Genomic DNA, 17,683 nt, shown 5'->3' with positions numbered 1-17,683 from the left:
AGATAATGGTAAATTTTGAACGTGTATTAAAAGTTACGGTAAAATTAGAAATAACCGTACGTGATGTGAATGAGTTTAAATACTAATCCTAATTTTTCAAATTTTAAAATTTGAAATTAAATAATTAATTAATGATCTAATTTTTAATTATAATTTTATCTTTTCTTTTTTTAATCTATTGTACATATTGTACCATTAGTATTAGTTCCAGTACTTTCTCAAATTTAATGGAAGAGGAATAGCCATGATATCCACTAAATGTATGGACCGATACCAACCGTAAGGGGGTCATGTGGTGGATGCAGAAAGATTTGTTTTTCTTTAGGTGTAGTTGAGATACGTGTCATGTTCATTATGAACATCTTCTTTGTTACAATGTCCTTCACATTCTTGCCTTAGGTCGACAAATTAAGCTGACACTACAAGAAAAATGGCCTATGGCTACGCTTTTTTTTTTTGCTACGCTTTAAAAGCATGACCAGAAGTGGTCAATGGCCATACTTTTGTGAGGGTAGCAATTGAATAGAGATTTGGCCACGTTTTTTCTTGCTACGCTTCAAAAACGTGGCAAAAAGGGTCAACGGCCACGCTTTTGAAAGGGTGGCCATTTATTAGAGAAACGGCCACGTTTTTTTTCTGCCACGCTTCAAAAGCGTGGCCATAGAGAGAAAGCAGGACGTTTTAAAAGCGTGCCGACAGGGTTTCATTATGGCCACGCTTTTAAAACGTGGCCATATCCTGATACTATTATGGCACGCTTTAAAAGCGTGGCCAAAAGGTTTTTTCTGCCACGCTTCAAAAGCGTGGCTATAGAGAGAGACAGGGACGTTTTAAAAGCGTGGTGAGAGGTTTTCATTACAGCCACGCTTACAAAACGTGGCCAAAAGGTTTTTTAAAAAAACCCTAATGACTCGGCCCATGACCCGGTCCCCAACCCATTGACGATGCTCTTTCACCCTAGCTAGCTACCCTCCTCATCGCGCTCTTTCACCCTGGCTACCCCTGGAAGAGCTCTTCCCATTCCCTTCGCCTTCGAAACCACTTCCATACCCTAATCGTGTCACAATCTTCTTCATCTTCTTAATCTTCACTTCATACTCTTCTTCTCTTTCTCGTTCTTCTTCCGTTCTTTCTTCTGGATCTCTTTGTGCATACGTTCGAAGTCCACAAATTAAATTTCAAGCTACACCAAACATGGGCGACGGCAAGGTGAATCTCCCCGACGATCTCTTCTCCTCCAAGTCCTCCGATTCCAAAGGTATGATCGATTTTCCGCCTCCAACGCTTCTATTTTTTTTTTATTTTCTCGATTTTTTTTATTTTAGGGCTTTCCCTTTCCATTTTCATTTTCCTCTAAATCGCTTTCAAATGCTCGCTTCTCATTTCATTTTTGCAATAATTGTTCGCTTTCTCTCTGTCTTGATCCATTGAATCTCAATCCCTGATTCGTTCTCTCTGTCAATCGCATACTCAACACGCATGTTCCTTCCTGGTTAATTGAAAATGGATACCTAATTTTGAATGTTGTTTTGTGTGATCTTAGCTTTTGAATTTTGATATTTTAGCTGTTATATTTTTACAATTCCTAAACTGTAGCCTACTTTTTTTTTCTTGCCCTAAGAAAATTTTTTGTATATATGAATTCGGTAGCTTCATTAGCTAATTTTTACAATCCCTGTTTTACTGTGCACCCACCCTCCGCCACTGCCGCTACCCCAGCATCCACCCTGTTTTACTGCTGCTGTTTAGAATGAATTTGTCTTTCCTCTGAATGTTGCTGCTAGTATGCAAGGAGCTAGTAAGGCAATGGCAGCCATGAATAAGGTAGCACCTTCAATTTTATATTTTTAAGTGTTTCTTATCCTTACATAACATATATTTGTTCCTTTTTCTTTTTCTTTTTTGGATTGGACCATGATATTGATATCAGCATTCTGTTTGGTTTTACTCAGTGTAAAGGATGGTAAGGTTAAATTAAATATTTGTTAGTTTATAAAGAACAAGCATTCAGAATAGGGGACCTGCTACCTATATGGATTATTTTCATTTGTATGTGTACAATTTTATAGTAGTAACATGGCAATTAAATAAGGAAATATAGATTGGAGGGAACCCTATAGTCTATAGGCAACTCTTACCACTACTACTATATGTATTATGTTTTCTCATTTGATTTCAACTTCTCTTTTTGTATTTAGCACTTATTGCTATGAAGAGACATAGTAGATCCAGAAATTGTGCTATGTTTAACTGTAATACTGCACTCTATTATTTCCATGCTCCCACCAATAATTGATTGATCATGCTCTCACCAATATTTTTGTTTGATTAATCTGGTTTAGCTCATTCTGTTTAGCTTGTTTAGTTCAACTAATTTAGTTTAGTTGAATTAGGTGGTTAATTAGAGAATATGGACTGTTATATGAACTGTAATTATTTTAATTTGTAGAAGTCTATGTAGTTCTTCAAGAGTGTCTTGAAATGAGAAAAAGATATGTTTTTAAAGAAGCGGTTGCTCCATGGGACAAAGAAGTTATATCTGACCCCAGTACTCCAAAGCCTAACCCACAACCATTCTTTTATGCACCTGAAGGAAAGTCTGATGTGAGTTTTTATGAATTTATTTTATACTTTTCCATCATCGAAGAGGTAGATATCCCAATTTTATCTTCTGTGATTAAATGAATGTTAATTTGTTTTGTAATGCAGCACTACTTTGAAATACAAGATGGGGTTATTCACGTATATCCAAATAAAGACTGTAAGTAATTAGTAATACACCAAGTTTCTTGTAGTGTCTGATTTGAACTGCAGAATATAGGGAGCAGTTTCATTTAACAAGTTTCAGTTTTTTGTTCATTGCATCTGACATATTTTTAAGTGTCCCTGTCCTGTTTCATTGACTATTGTTTTCTCTCAGATCTATACTGCAGCTGTATCAGCAAAAAACTGGAAATGATATGACCGTATTTATTGTTTTCTTTCCCCATCTAGTTTTTTGGTGTTGGGCAAGAGGGATTGCAGGTTTTGGTCTCCAGTTACTGCTTTCTCATTAACTGATATTTTCACAGATGTACCTATAAAAACTTAACGATGAAAATTAATAAGAAGTAGCACTTTTCTCAATCAAAGAAAGGAAAGGGGCTGGGAGTGGGTTCAGTTATAAAACCCTGTTTGTCTAACTGTTTTTCTTATGATTTTGGTAGAGGATCTCAGCTGACTCCTGTTTACATCTTGGAGCTGGAGCACGTGCTGGAATAATTGCCATGTCCGCAACTTATCCAATGGATATGGTTCGAGGCAGGATAACTGTACAGGTACATCTTTACCTTCATTTTTCTGTTTACCAATTGCTTGGTTTGCAAATCACATAGAGAGAAGATATAACATTGGTTTTCTTCGTGTTCTTTGTGCTCTACTGCTCTTAATATTTATAGTATGCTTTTTGTTGTATTTGCAGACAGAGAAGTTTCCTTACCAGTACAGAGGGATGTTCCATGCTTTGACAACTGTGCTTAGAGAAGAAGGCCCACGTGCTTTATATAAGGGTTGGCTTCCTTCAGTCATTAGAGTTGTGAATAATCTTTTCATTTTTAATTCTTTATAAAGTTGATGATTACAGTCATGATCATAATGGCAAATATGACAAATTATAATATTGTGCTTAGGCAATTCATGCAACTGATATAATTAACTCCCTACAGTTCTCCACCCCCACCTCTCCTGCTGTAGTGCTGTTATTAGAATTAATGCTTTCTTATTTTTAATTGTTTTTCTTGTTTCCCAGGTTCCATTGTAGATCTAAACTTTGCTGTTTATGAGTCTTTGAAAGATTGGTTAGTTAAATCCAATCCATTTGGTCTAGTGCAAGATTCTGAGTTGAGTGTGACAACTCGCCTGGCATGTGGTGTTGCACCTGGAACTATTGGGGAAACTGTTGCTTATTCCCTTTGAAGCACCTTTAGATTGAAGGTGTGAGTATCATTTTAGAGAAGCCAATCCATGCATGTTGTTAGAATTTTATTTATTATTTTTTTAGGTGTTACATATCATAGCCCATATTGTTAACGTGGTTTCTCAGCCTGGGAAATCGTGGAATAATTATTGATTACTAGACCATATAATATTACTCTACTTAACAACATTATCTCTTTTAATGTGATCATAAATGTTCCAAGGAAATAGAGTGTTCATGCAGATGTCTTGATTAATTTCCAACACCTAGACTACATGTGTCAGCTTTCTGTTTCACTTGGGTTTTAGGTTTTTTCAGCACTTAGATTTGTTTTACAAACCAACTGCTGCTTTCATCTACAATATCAAATTCTCTCTTCAGGTGGCTAGCTTTCCATTTGATGATCATAATTGCCCACCACTTCAACTAGTTATCTCTTTCTGTCATAGTGCATACTCGTGGTTGAAGTTAGATATTGAGAATGTTGTGGTTGTCCACTGTAAGGCTGGAATGAACAAGGTTGATGATTTCTAGTCTTCTATTATTCTTGAAGGTGAGTAGTATCTAAATATTTTCTTCTAAATTTAATGAACCTGCTTTGCATTTACTCCATCTTTCTTTTTATGCTGCTCAGTTTTATTTATATTTGGTAAGTTAAATGTGCTGCAGTTCTTTCCAATTGCTGAGGAGTCAATGGATTACTATAATCAGAAATGATGTGTTGATGGAAAAGGACTTGTTCTGCTCAGTCAGATTGTAAGTTTGGCTTTGCTATGTCCTAATTCAGCCAAAAATTGGGGATTCTGGAGTATTACACTCTTGCTTCTTCTTGTGTTATGTCTTACTTTATCTTTTGTAACTTAAACATGTTTTTTGTTCCCTTGTTGATTTTGCTATTTCAGGGAAGCTGTGAAACATTTTGGTCCTGGTCCTGGTGTTCCTCATAGCCATACCAAGCCTTATGTACGATCTAAGGGAAGGAAGTTTGAGAGGGCTAGAGGAAGAAAGAACAACAAAGGACTTAGTGTTTAAGTTGTATTGTTTCTGTATTTTTCTACCATTTTTAGTTTTGGAATTTAAACTCGAGATTTATTTTGTATTTGAATATTAGTTTATTAATGTATAAAATAATTATAGCAAAATTATGTCACTAATTACTGTTTGATTTGTCTTGCAATAAAAATTGCATACTATATTTATAGGTTTGGTAATAAAAAAGGATTGAAAATTTATATTGTGTAGTAATTAAGTTCAAATAAGGAAAAGAATTTTTTTTTAATTTAACAAGGCTTTCGCCACGCTTTTAAAGCGTGGCCGTATATCTCCCTATCGCCACGCTTTAAAAGCGTGGCCGTATCTCTACCTATCGCCACGCTTTAACAGGTGGCCAGTTGTAAAAAGCGTGGCAATAGGTCACCAAAAGTGTGGCGATAGAGCAACCGCCACGCTTTTTTTAGCTTTTCGCCACGCTTTCAATAGACGTGTTTTCTTGTAGTGTGAGTTTTCATTTGCTTGTTATTAGTTTGCAATTCTGTTATTACTGCTAATAAGTCGACTTAGGTTAAGGTAGAGGATCTTCAGACAAAACGAATGTAGTATCCTCCTTTTATTATTTTTGTGGGTAACCAGAATGTTCTTTCTCTTGCTCTACAATGGGCGCCAAAATTATTTTAGTATTCTGAGGATATGCTGAAATAGTATGATTTCAACCTCCTTTCTCTGAGCAACTAATTCCCATGCTTGACTTCTCTTACAAAGTGATGTGGACATCTGCAAAAAGCATTTTGACGCCTAAATCCATATGTATTTAGAACATTATTTACAATATTAGAAAGGGACTCAAAAAACATACATTGTGTCCCTATTTTTTTTCCTTGTCTCATAGTTGTGTTGCTTTATCATGTGTTCACCCGTTTTATTTTTTTCTGTAACCAATTTATAATAGTGGAAATAAGTATTGTTGTCAGTTTATTCCTTTAGGGGTTAGTCCAAGTTTTACGAACGGATAACCTCTGATTATAAAAAGGTTTCTAACACAGTTATGAAAATTTATACTTTTAAGAATGTTTTTAATACATAATACAATGAGTTGACTATCTAATGAGATGCTCACAAATGGCTTCTTAGTTAGTGGCATTGACATATTCTTAAGACATTAAGCACAGTTAATTTTGGTTCTTTTAGTACAAAAACTTGAATGCAAATAGCAATAAGTGATGTTCCAAAGTTAAGAATGTGAAGCTGTGGAATGGATTTTATCTATCGAAAGGGTTGCTGGCCGGTGCTGGAAAGGGATGAACTATGTATATGATGTCGTTAGAGAAAATCTACTCGAAGTAGGTTGGTTATGTGTCGATTGTTGTCAACTTATTTCAGTTACATATGGCCGAAGTTGGAAGCCAATTGTGAGGTCAATAGTTAGTTATTAGTGAAGTAGGAAAAGATGGTGACATTTGTGCATGTGGTGAAGGGAAATGTATGCGTTGTGCGTTGTAGTACTCGAATGTTGGAGTTATTCTGGTTTGTTTGAGAATCCGAAGCAGAAGGAGCTAAGTGTTGCAGGTGACCATAAATAAAGGCTTGAAGGTGTGGCAGGGAGAGGTTGAAGAAGAGTAGTTCATATTTTTTATTTTTGAACATTTCTTATTAGTGTTTGTTACTATGCTAGCAATAGGTAGGGTAGGGTTTAGATTCTACCCTAATTCTACTCGCGAGTTGAAAATTTTCTTAAAACTCAATCCTATTCTACCTGCGGGTTGAGAATATCTCAACCCTAACCCTATTCGTATCCTAAAGTTCTAAACCCTACCTTACCCAACCCTACTCATAAAAAAATAATTTTTTTAAGTAAATATAAAATTCAATCATTTTTAATTTTATACATATTAATAAAATAGAAAATAATAAACTAAGTTTAAATTAAAATTAAAAATAATAAAATCTTAGAAAGAACAACAAAAACAATTCATTGAATAAAATAAATTTAAAATGCATGAAATGGAATTTGAACCCATGTTTTGGGGTATAATATGCCTCCTTTCAACCACTATACTAGTAAATATATTAAGAGGAAGTATAGGGAGCCAATAGAGTACAATATATACAATAGGGGTGTAGGGATGTTCGATTCAGTAGGATATCAGATGTTTATTATCCTTGGTACCCGAATGGTTATTTTGGATAGTATGGGTGTATTGTATTTGAGAAATTAGTAGTATTTTACCCTGAATATTCATTTTTTAACTCATATTGAGCCAAATAAACAACCCATTATACATATTGTACAGATACTCTATTGGTTCCCTAGCGGGATTCATATATTAAAGTTTTAGACATTATATAATATATATTTTAAGTTTAAAAAATTTAGGATGGCCAAGGCCACACTGGTCCCTCCTAAATCCGCCTCTGCACATGGGGTACACTCTCGTACACTCTTTGTTGTCAAAATGCGATAAATTGATAAAAGCTAGACATATTAATCGTACACGAACTGCCACCGACGGTTACCACCACCTATGCTGTCCATGGTTTCTACTGCAAAATTTTATAGCATCCTCATCTTCCATTTGGTTATCATGCTCTGCACTAAATGAGCCACCCCTGCTCTAATAGACCATCCAAGACCACCATAAAATCCTAATTGATTTTTCCTCATGAATTATTTATTCATATTTCTATTTTTTTAATTATTTTTAAAAAGTTTTTATGATTTCAAATCTAATCACATTAACGTATTTATTGTATCTGGTTAAAAATGTTCCTGTCATTAACAACATGAAAGTCAAAGTCAAACAACTTTTTCTTATTTACGTATACTGCACTAATTGGTGGAAAGAACATAGACAGTATATTTATGGCCACTATACATCGCACCTACTTAAGTTATGATTCTTAATAGGGATGACAAAGTGGGTTACGCGTCTCGTCTCACCAAAGTTCGCCACAAATCAAGGCAGGCCACCAAATTAATATAAGCTAAATTTGCTATCCCGTCTTGCTAAAAAGCAGATTGGCGAGTTGGCAGACCAGCCCACCTTCTCACTTTTTTTTATAGCTCTAAGTAATATTATAATAAGTACAGTTCAATAAATTCATGACAATAACTATATTTTTTTAAGCTCTAAATAATAAGTATGCAATCCATAACAATTACTATATCAAACACACTTAAATCATAATATTAACCATATTAAGTCTCAAATACAACAACATAATCCATATTCCATAAATCCATATCAAATGATCAAACTACACTTAAATCAAAATATACCAAATAATCCATAGTAATAACCATGTCACCATAAATGCTCTTAATTCATATTTATATGATATTATAAAATGACCACAATATTCTTTAAAAAAAATATTGCCAACCCTTTTCATCCTGTCAAAGTCTGCGGGTTTTTAAAAATTGGCGAATGTAAAATCTTACCCGACCCACAATTTTTAGCTATTTTAGCAGTTTAGTCTGACAAGTTCAACCCAATCTGCCACTCCTACTTAATAAGCTAATTAACTAAATCCTTATGTTATTTTTTAAGGATTTTAGATTTGGCTTCATATATATCAAACATCTTATTATTTTGTCCAATTTTAATCTTTTGGTCAAAATTAATTTTTTTTCCCTTCCAAAATTATCTTTTTTATATTGTATTTTTTTTAAATAGCGATAAAAATTGTAATTATAGTAATTATAATAGTGGTTATAGTGATTTGAGAGTAAAAGTGATAAAAAAAAAACAAGAGAAAGAAGAAGATAATAATAATAATAAAGGAAAAATGATTTTTTTGAAAAAAAGTTTTAGTTTTAAACAAAGGATAAAAATAGAACAAAATAAAACGTTTGAGATAAAAATATGACATTTTAAATGTTAATAATAAAACAAAGACTTAATTAAAGTTTTTTTTTTGAAATAAAAGAGCTCAACACAATAGAGTGGAGCAAACTTAAAAACAAGCAGACGAACAACACCTAGAACAAACACAACATAAAGAAACTCTCCATGTCATCTCCAGCATAGACATCAACAACAAGAAGAGCGCACACCTTCCCACTCTTTAACGCTAAGCAAGGACATATTGATGGTTTCTTCAACACCTTTGCTTTCATTCTGAAATATCCTCCTATTTCTTTCCATCCAAATGTTCCAGATGATCGCACAGAAGCATCTCAATCGCTGCTTGCGATCCTCCTTCCTACGCGGCTCTTCTGTCCAATTTAGAAAGTGGTCCTTCATCAATTCCGGAAGAGACCACAGTCGGCCAAACACAGACATCCAAGCATTCCACACCTGCCAGGCAAATTCACATCCAAGAAACAAGTGATGGACGTGCTCCACATCCCTGTTGCATAAGATACACTTCGTATCATCCTGATTGATAATCCCAAACCAACTTAGCCTTTCCTTCGTGTTCACTGATGAGACGCAGAAGCTGGTGAATTAAAAATTATTAAAATGGTTACGTTGCAAGTATAGTTCTTAACTCACCGAAAATCTGCCTATCAATTTAGAAATATGTCACAGAAAATTAAATTAAAAATTACTGGGAGTTTTAAGTCCCAAGTCGTCTCCCAACGAGTTGCAGAAAAGTGTGCTATCTTATTAATCAGATGTTTCAAGAAGTTGAGCTAAGTGAATTGGAATGTAAATTGAGGAAAGTTAAATAATATGAATAAAAGCCTTGACTGGAGTTGATTGGTTGGAATTTCTATTATTGGTAGAGTGATTGTAAGATTAATTTATAATTAATGGTTGTTTTGTTTGGTTATCCTTTACTAAGTAAGGGAAAGTCAAACAAGCTGGAATGCCAGATCTGTTCACAAGTTGCAACCCACTTAGTTCAAAGGGATTGGCGTTGGTGATAGGATAGCAATCCGACATTTAACCCAATTACAAATTTTTCTTTCAATCTTTCCAACTCAAGAATTCCTTTTAATCAACTCCCCATCAAGTAAGGAAACTACTCACGCATTGTAAATAAAGAATCCATAGCACATGGAAGGGGATTAAAAGAAGACATGATTATTGGAATTGAAATTGAATTAAAAAGAAATAATCCTTGCATTAAATAATCATAAAAGTATCTGAATGACAAAATTGAACAAAGCAAAGAACATGGAAGAATAAAACCAAGTTGAGAAAACGAACTAGAATGACGAAGTCTTGATAAGGAAGTAACTCTTCTCAATGTTCCAATGCTAAGATCAATTGAAAATTAAATTTCTAAAAACCTAGAGAGAAAAACCTAAGAGAGTAAAACTAGATCTCCCAACTGTTGACTGAATAAATGTGTTATTTGTTTCTGCATGTTCTCTGACTCTAGTCTGCTGTTCCGGTCCAAAAACTGGGCCGAAATAGGCTCCAAAATCGCCCCCAACGAATTCTGCAGATTATGCAGATCGCACATGTCACGCGATCGCGTCATCCATGCAGACACATCATTCGCGCTTTTCCTCGCCACGCGTTCGCGTCGTCCACGCTACCGCGTCGCCAGAACTTTTCCAATCCGCGCGGCCGCGTGAGCCATGCGGCCGCGTCGCTGCGATTTGCTCTCCTTCGCGCGGTCGCGTGAGCCATGCGACCGCGTCACTTCTCGCTGGTTATCTCCTCAAATTCTTGTGTTCCTTCCATTTTTTCTAGCTTCCTTTCCAATCTCTAACTCGTTTATGCCCTGTAAAGTCTGAAACACTCAACACACAGATCACGGCATCGAATGGAATAAGGAGAATTAAAAATAAATAATTAAAGTCTCTAGGAAGCAGTTTTCAAACATGTAATAAATTCAGGAAGGAAATCTAAATGCATGCTAATTTAATGAATAAGTGGGTAAGGATCATGATAAAACCACACAATTAAACACAATATAAACCATAAAATAGTAGTTTATCAACCTCCCCACACTTAAACATTAGCATGTCCTCATGCTTAATTGAAGGAGATAAGGAAATAAGTATGAACATGTAGAAACTCATGAAATGCAATGCAAACCTATATATATATAAATAAATGCAACTATATGATTCTTGTCCACTTGATCAAAAGTAAATAGGCTCTTCAAAACAATTACAAATCAAATTCCACTAATTTTATCATTACATAATAAAATGGATAAAAGTGCAAGAAGATAGCTCATGAAAGCAGGAAACTTGAAAATTCAAGTATTGAACCCTCACTGATAATGTATGTATGCTCTAATCTCTAGTGTATAGGGTGGTCACTCTATCCTTCTCTAATCATGCTTTCTAACTTTTGTTCTTCTCCTAACCAATCAACAATAGTTAATATACCAATGCAAACATCATGAGGTCTTTCCAAGGTTGTAATAGGGCTAAGGTATAGGTAGGGGTGTATATTTGGTCAAGTGAGCTAATAAATTGAATCTTTAATTAACCCAAGCTCTAACATAACTTGTATACACTTAATGTCATCTTTAAAGTTCATACCTAGCTACCTAGAATTCCCTTTTTCAATCCATACTCATGCATCAACTTATATTTTGGTTCTATTGTATGTGCACTGATCTTTGAATTCTGAATTTAACATTGGGGTAATTTTGTCCCCTTATTTACTGATTTTTTTCATTTTTTTTAAATAAATAAATAAAGCTTATCAATGCACATAGATTTTTCATTCTTATATTTTCACATGAGTAGGTATCCAAATTTCCCTTAAATTTTTATGACACATTCCCTTAACAACTTTTGTTCCCACAATTTCCCATACTTAACTAGCACACACAATTCTATCTTAAGCTAACCAAAGATTCAAATTGGGATATACAATTGTTTTTCGGCTTAAGGTTAGTAATGTGGTAAAATATCGAACAAATGGGAATTAAAGGCTCAAAGTGGTTAACAAAGGTAATTGAAACGGGTAGGCTTAATTTGGATGAGTGAGTTTAAACAAATAATGGCCTCAATCATGTGCAAGCATGCAAATACAATAACTATTGAACATATAAGATAAAACAAAATATAGATTACAATCATAGAGAAGTAAACACACAAGAATGAAATAATTATGGTTAAATAATGTAACCATTCATAAAGGCTCAAATCTTTCACAGGTTGTGTGTTCTTTAACTCAAATATCATGTTCCAAATACAACTCAAGCAAATTTATCATAAAAATTTTGAAAAATTAGTGAAATTTTGTTCCAAAGATAGATTTTTAAAAGAAACTTATTGTCTTTTCAATCAAGTAGAACATGCATGCAACTATCCTAACCTATGCAATTTATTCTATTCTATAAAGGAAAGAAAATCTAACTAAAATATCCTAATTATTGGTGCCAGAGAAGAGAAATTACCTCCGGAAGTCAGGTACTGACCGACCTCCCCACACTTAAGACTTTGCACCGTCCTCGGTGCCATCTGTCAGAAACAGGGGTGGGCTGGTAGCAGTATCTCCACAGTCGGGGCCGTCATGGCTCCCTGTGCTGGTAAAGGAAGTGGAGTCCGGGGTGTCTGAGTCTATGAAATGTCCCTTGAGTAGCTCCTTGAGGTGTTTGAATCGGCGCTCGTTACGGCGCTCTCTCATCTTTGCTTTCTGTTCTTGCCGATCCAACCGTTCGATTATCTGCTGGAGCAATTTCTCAGTTGTAGATGCTTGTGGTGTTGAAGAAGGATTATCTTCAACTGGAGCAGTAGGAAGGCTTGTAGTAGCTGCTGAGAGTCTGAGGTATTTTCCGTTAGGGACATACTGATCATCCCGTGGAAGCATGGCTTTTGTGTCCCCAGCTCTGTAGGAGACTCCGGCTGCTGAGACAAGATCTGAGACCAAGGCGGGGAAAGGTAAGTTGCCCGCAATTTGTACGTGTTCCATAGCATTCCGGATATGTCTTGAGAGATACAGAGGTTGGTCTGTAAGGATGCACCATAGTAGAACAGCCATGTCCGCAGTGAAGGAGGACTCATGAGTGCTCGGAAAGACATAATGGGACATTATCTGCGCCCATACGTGAGCCTCCAAGGTAAGTGCTGAAGCTAAGATTCCCTTAGGGCGGGTACGGTGGTATCCGTAGATCCAACGGCTGCCAGGTAAGGCTATGACTCTGAGAACAGAGTCCCAGTTGAATTGGTATCTCTGGTGCTGAAGGGTGGCTTCTTGAAAAGCGTCCATTCCTACTGGAATAGGGGGAAGACTCAGAGCTTGCTGAATGGCCTCTTCTGTAATGGGGACTTACTTCTGCCGGACATAAACAGACTGCAGGGTCGGCATGTAGAAGTTGGAGTAGAACTCAACTACCCAAGAAAGATTGACCTGTCTTGGTTGTCTCCGTAGGAAACCCCATTGTCTTCGCTCAATTTGTGGCTCAACAAAGGTGGCAATATTGGACAGGAGGATAAGAAGGTATTCATTATTATAATTCTTTTCTGCCATGATAGGGAACATCTGCTCACAGTAGCGATTGGGAAATCGCGCAGTGTCCTTTGCTAGAAAGGCTTTCTCCTTTTCGTCAACCTTTATTATCCGCTTAACTCTTTTTGTTGAGGGCTTGACGGCGGTTGAAGAAGGCTCTGCCACTAATGCTCTTTTAGTTCCTCTTCTTGCTGGTGGTTTGGAAGTTGCTTTCTCCTTTCCTTTCTTGGTGGCCATCCTGAAAGAAGGGAAGAGAAAGAAAATTAAATTTAAAGAGATATACAGCAAGGAAGGAAACAGAAAAGAGGGTGAATGATGCACAGCAAAATGTAGATGACATTAACACATGCTCTCGAGTACATATGAAAAGCCATCAATGGAAAATAGCTAGTGCATACAAAGTCAAGTGAATGCAAGGTGTTTATTGGCGTGCCAGAAAAGGGCATGAGTAGCATAGACCAAGCATTACTTCGTAACAAACCATCACGTTTGTATTGACAATTGAATTCAATTAATAAAATAATAAGGGAAATTTGTGAAAAGCAAGCATTGAGTAATAGAGTAAAGTAATGTAGAAAAGTGCATAGGGCTATATAGGCTTTTTCACAAACACATGGCATGCATGGTAAATAAGATATAAAAAGTATGAAATTGAACATGCAAGCAATCCCCTTAAAAATAATAATAATTGTCAAATAAATTATAACAAGTCACAAGCATATAATGAGGGATAATGACTCAAAAAAAATTTCTAGCATCGTGTAAAAAGGGAAGGAAGAAGATGAAAAATAAAAAAAATTGAAAAGAAAAAGAAAAGAAAAAGAAAATAAAAATGTATATAAAATAATAAGAATGATGGAAAAGAAAAGAAGGAAGAAGAAGGTAAAACCTTGTTAACGGTGGTGAGAGAGATAGAGAGTGAAAGGTGAAATAGAAGGGGGAGGGGGGAAGGAAGATAAAGGAGGGGAAAGAAAAATTAGGATTTGGGGGAGAGAAAGATAAGATAATTTGGCAATTTAGGTTAAGCTGTGCGGCGCATGCGACGCGGCCGCGTGGGGCACGCATTCGCGTGGGTGCGCGTCAGGTAGGGGGACGCGATCGCGTTGGTCACGCGGTCGCGTGACCCATGTTACACTGCTGGTGCGAGTGCAGCCTCGCTCCAGCACAACTCTCTGTTCATTTTAATTGAATTTCCAAATTGGGGTGACGCGATCGCGTGGGTCACGCGATCGCATGAGTGTGCGTTGTAAAATGGGTGACGCGGTCGCGTGACAAGGATTGTGCTTCCAGCACCAATCCAGCATCACTCTCGCACAAAATGTTGATGTGCACCCTTTTACCGAAAACTCAGGGCACGCGGCCGCGTGGGGCATGCGGTCGCGTGGGAGGCCATGATTCCCATGCGACGCGAACGCGTCAAGGACGCGGTCGCATGGGCTGATTTGTGCCATTGGCACGCCTCCAGCCACGCTCCAGCCGAACTCTCTGTTCGTTTATTTGTTTTCTCCACCCCCTTTGCAACGCGGACGCGTCGCTGATACGATCGCGTCGCGTGGCGAAATTTTTTTTTTGAAATATGAAGACATGAAATGCAAATGCACGAAAGTACTAATAAAGAGAAGAGTTATTGAATAGGAAAAACAAAGAAAAGAACGATCATACCACGGTGGGTTGTCTCCCACCAAGCACTTTGCTTTAACGTCCGTAAGTTGGACGCTCCACTAGCTCAATCGGCTGCTATGTGGGGATCTTCCAGGCGGAAGATCTCAAGCTCCTTATTTCTCTGCACCTTCTCACCATGGTACAGCTTCAGGCGTTGTCCATTAACCTTAATAAGTTCAGAGCTTGAAGGATGGCTTAGGTGATAAACTCCGTACGGTTCAGCCTTCTCTACTCTGTATGGACCTTCCCATTTTGATCTCAACTTACCAGGCATGAGCCTTAGTCGAGATTTGTAAAGGAGGACAAAATCTCCAGGTTGGAACTCTTTCTTCTTGATGTTTTGATCATGCACAGCTTTCATCTTTTCCTTGTAAATTCTGGAGTTCTCATAAGCTTCTAGGCGAAGGTTCTCCAGTTCCTGCAGTTGCAACTTCCTTTCAGCTCCAGCATTCTCAATTCCCATGTTGCACTCCTTAACTGCCCAGAAGGCTCTGTGTTCTATTTCAACTGGGAGGTGACAAGCTTTTCCATAAATCAAGCGGAAGGAACTCATCCCAATGGGTGTCTTGTATGCTGTTCTATATGCCCACAGTGCATCTTGTAGCCTGGTGCTCCAGTCTTTTCTATGAGGCTTTACTATCTTTTGCAAGATACGCTTAATTTCTCTGTTCGACACCTCGGCTTGCCCATTAGTTTGGGGATGGTAAGCGGTTGCAACTTTATGGATTATCCCATGCTTCTTCATCAATCCTGTTAGTCTCCTGTTACAAAAATGGGTGCCTTGATCGCTCATGATCGCTCGTGGTGATCCAAAGCGACATAAAATATGGTTTCTCACAAAGAAAACAACAGTGTTAGCATCATCAGTGCGGGTAGGAATTGCTTCTACCCATTTGGAAACATAATCTACAGCTAACAATATATAAAAATATCCATTAGAATTTGGAAATGGACCCATGAAGTCAATGCCCCAAACATCAAAAATTTCACAAAAGAGCATATATTGTTGAGGCATCTCATCCCTCCTGGATATATTACCAAATTTCTGGCATGGGGGGCAAGATTTACAAAACTCAGCAGCGTCTTTAAAAAGAGTAGGCCACCAGAATCCGCAGTCTAAGATCTTTCTAGCTGTTCTTTGAGGGCTAAAATGTCCTCCACTCTCAGATGAGTGACAGGCCTCTAAAATGGACTGGAATTCTGATTGAGGCACACAACGTCTAATTATCTGGTCAGCGCCACATCTCCATAAATATGGGTCATCCCATATATAATATTTAGACTCGCTTTTCAGCTTGTCCCTTTGATGTTTAGAAAAATGTGGAGGAAATGTGCGGCTAACTAAATAATTAGCAACAGGTGCATACCAAGGAACTACCTCGGATACTACTTGCAGGTTGTCAAAAGGAAAATTATCATCTATAGGAGTAGGGTCATCCTTAATATGTTCAAGGCGACTCAAGTGGTCTGCTACTAAATTCTGATTACCACTCCTATCCTTTATTTCTAAATCAAATTCTTGTAATAGCAGTATCCAACGTATAAGTCTTGGTTTGGATTCCTTTTTAGCTAATAGATACTTTAGAGCTGCATGGTCTGAATACACTACTACTCTAGTACCGAGTAAATAAGCTCGAAATTTATCCAGAGCAAAAACAATAGCAAGAAGCTCCTTCTCAGTAGTAGTATAATTGGACTGGGCAGTGTCTAAAGTCTTAGACGCATAGGCAATAACAAAAGGATCCTTACCTTCACGCTGAGCCAGCGCTGCTCCTACTGCATGGTTGGAAGCATCGCACATGATTTCAAACGGCTGACTCCAGTCTGGTCCTCTCACAATTGGGGCTTGAGTTAGAGCAGTCTTCATCTTATCAAACGCTTGTTTGCAATCCTCACTGAACTCGAACTCAATATCCTTCTGCAGTAATCTGGATAAGGGAAGCGCCACCTTACTAAAGTCCTTAATAAATCTCCGGTAGAAACCTGCATGGCCAAGGAACGAACGGACTTCCCTCACAGAAGAGGGGTAAGGTAAACTAGAAATAACATTCACCTTTGCTGGGTCTACAGAAATATCATTATTAGATACCACATGTCCTAATACAATCCCTTGTTTTACCATAAAGTGGCATTTTTCGAAATTCAATACAAGGTTTGTGTTAACACATCTATCTAACACTCGAGATAATCCATCTAAGCAAAGGCTAAAAGAATCACCATAAACGCTAAAATCGTCCATAAAAACTTCCATACAGTCCTCAATAGGGTCAGAAAAAGACTCATCATGCACCTATGGAAGGTGGCTGATGCATTGCACAAGCCAAAGGGCATTCTCTTATAAGCATAAGTCCCAAAAGGACATGTAAAAGTAGTCTTTTCCTGATCCTCAGGAGCTATATGAATCTGGAAATAACCTGTGTAACCATCTAAAAAGCAATAATGTGATTTACCTGACAGGCGATCCAGCATTTGATCAATGAATGGAAGTGGGTAGTGATCCTTACGGGTAGCTTGGTTGAGACGCCTGTAATCAATGCAGACTCTCCAAGCATTCTGAACTCTAGTTGCTATGAGCTCTCCATGCTCACTCTTCACTGTAGTGACTCTAGATTTCTTGGGCACCACTTGTACTGGGCTTACACATTCACTATCTGAAATGGGATATATGATACCTGCTTCCAATAGTCTGTTCACTTCCTTT

General features: G+C 37.2%; 1 protein-coding gene across 10 annotated transcripts; it reads left to right on the top strand.

Annotated features, from left to right (window-relative positions):
- Positions 1 to 923: 923 nt before the first annotated feature.
- LOC112727107 (mitochondrial adenine nucleotide transporter ADNT1) lies at positions 924 to 5,097 on the top strand. 10 transcript variants are annotated; one of them, XM_029290662.2, is made up of 10 exons: positions 924 to 1,258; positions 1,720 to 1,824; positions 2,450 to 2,604; positions 2,710 to 2,761; positions 3,207 to 3,317; positions 3,461 to 3,548; positions 3,788 to 3,972; positions 4,337 to 4,508; positions 4,625 to 4,711; positions 4,858 to 5,097. In XM_029290662.2, the coding sequence occupies exons 3-7, from the start codon at positions 2,495 to 2,497 to the stop codon at positions 3,952 to 3,954; spliced, it is 528 nt and encodes a 175-aa protein (XP_029146495.1). In that variant the 5' UTR covers positions 924 to 1,258; positions 1,720 to 1,824; positions 2,450 to 2,494; the 3' UTR covers positions 3,955 to 3,972; positions 4,337 to 4,508; positions 4,625 to 4,711; positions 4,858 to 5,097. The 10 variants fall into 10 exon arrangements, with proteins under 10 accessions (XP_029146495.1, XP_025632528.1, XP_072065085.1 ...); XM_025776743.3 differs by having other exon boundaries at positions 4,610 to 4,711; XM_025776740.3 differs by having other exon boundaries at positions 938 to 1,258; positions 2,462 to 2,604.
- Positions 5,098 to 17,683: the final 12,586 nt, after the last annotated feature.

Source organism: Arachis hypogaea, chromosome 12, assembly GCF_003086295.3.
Source record: "Arachis hypogaea cultivar Tifrunner chromosome 12, arahy.Tifrunner.gnm2.J5K5, whole genome shotgun sequence".
Lineage (NCBI taxonomy): Eukaryota > Viridiplantae > Streptophyta > Magnoliopsida > Fabales > Fabaceae > Arachis > Arachis hypogaea.
The sequence above is the reverse complement of the archived record's forward strand: the minus strand, read 5'-3'. Positions and strand labels throughout refer to the sequence as shown.

Coding starts and splice junctions, on each gene's coding strand:
- LOC112727107 (XM_029290662.2), top strand. CDS start 2,495: ATGTTTTTAAAGAAGCGGTTGCTCCATGGGACAAAGAAGTTATATCTG. Junction 2,762..3,206: donor CGTATATCCAAATAAAGACT/GTAAGTAATTAG, acceptor TGATTTTGGTAG/AGGATCTCAGCTGACTCCTG. Junction 3,549..3,787: donor CCCACGTGCTTTATATAAGG/GTTGGCTTCCTT, acceptor CTTGTTTCCCAG/GTTCCATTGTAGATCTAAAC.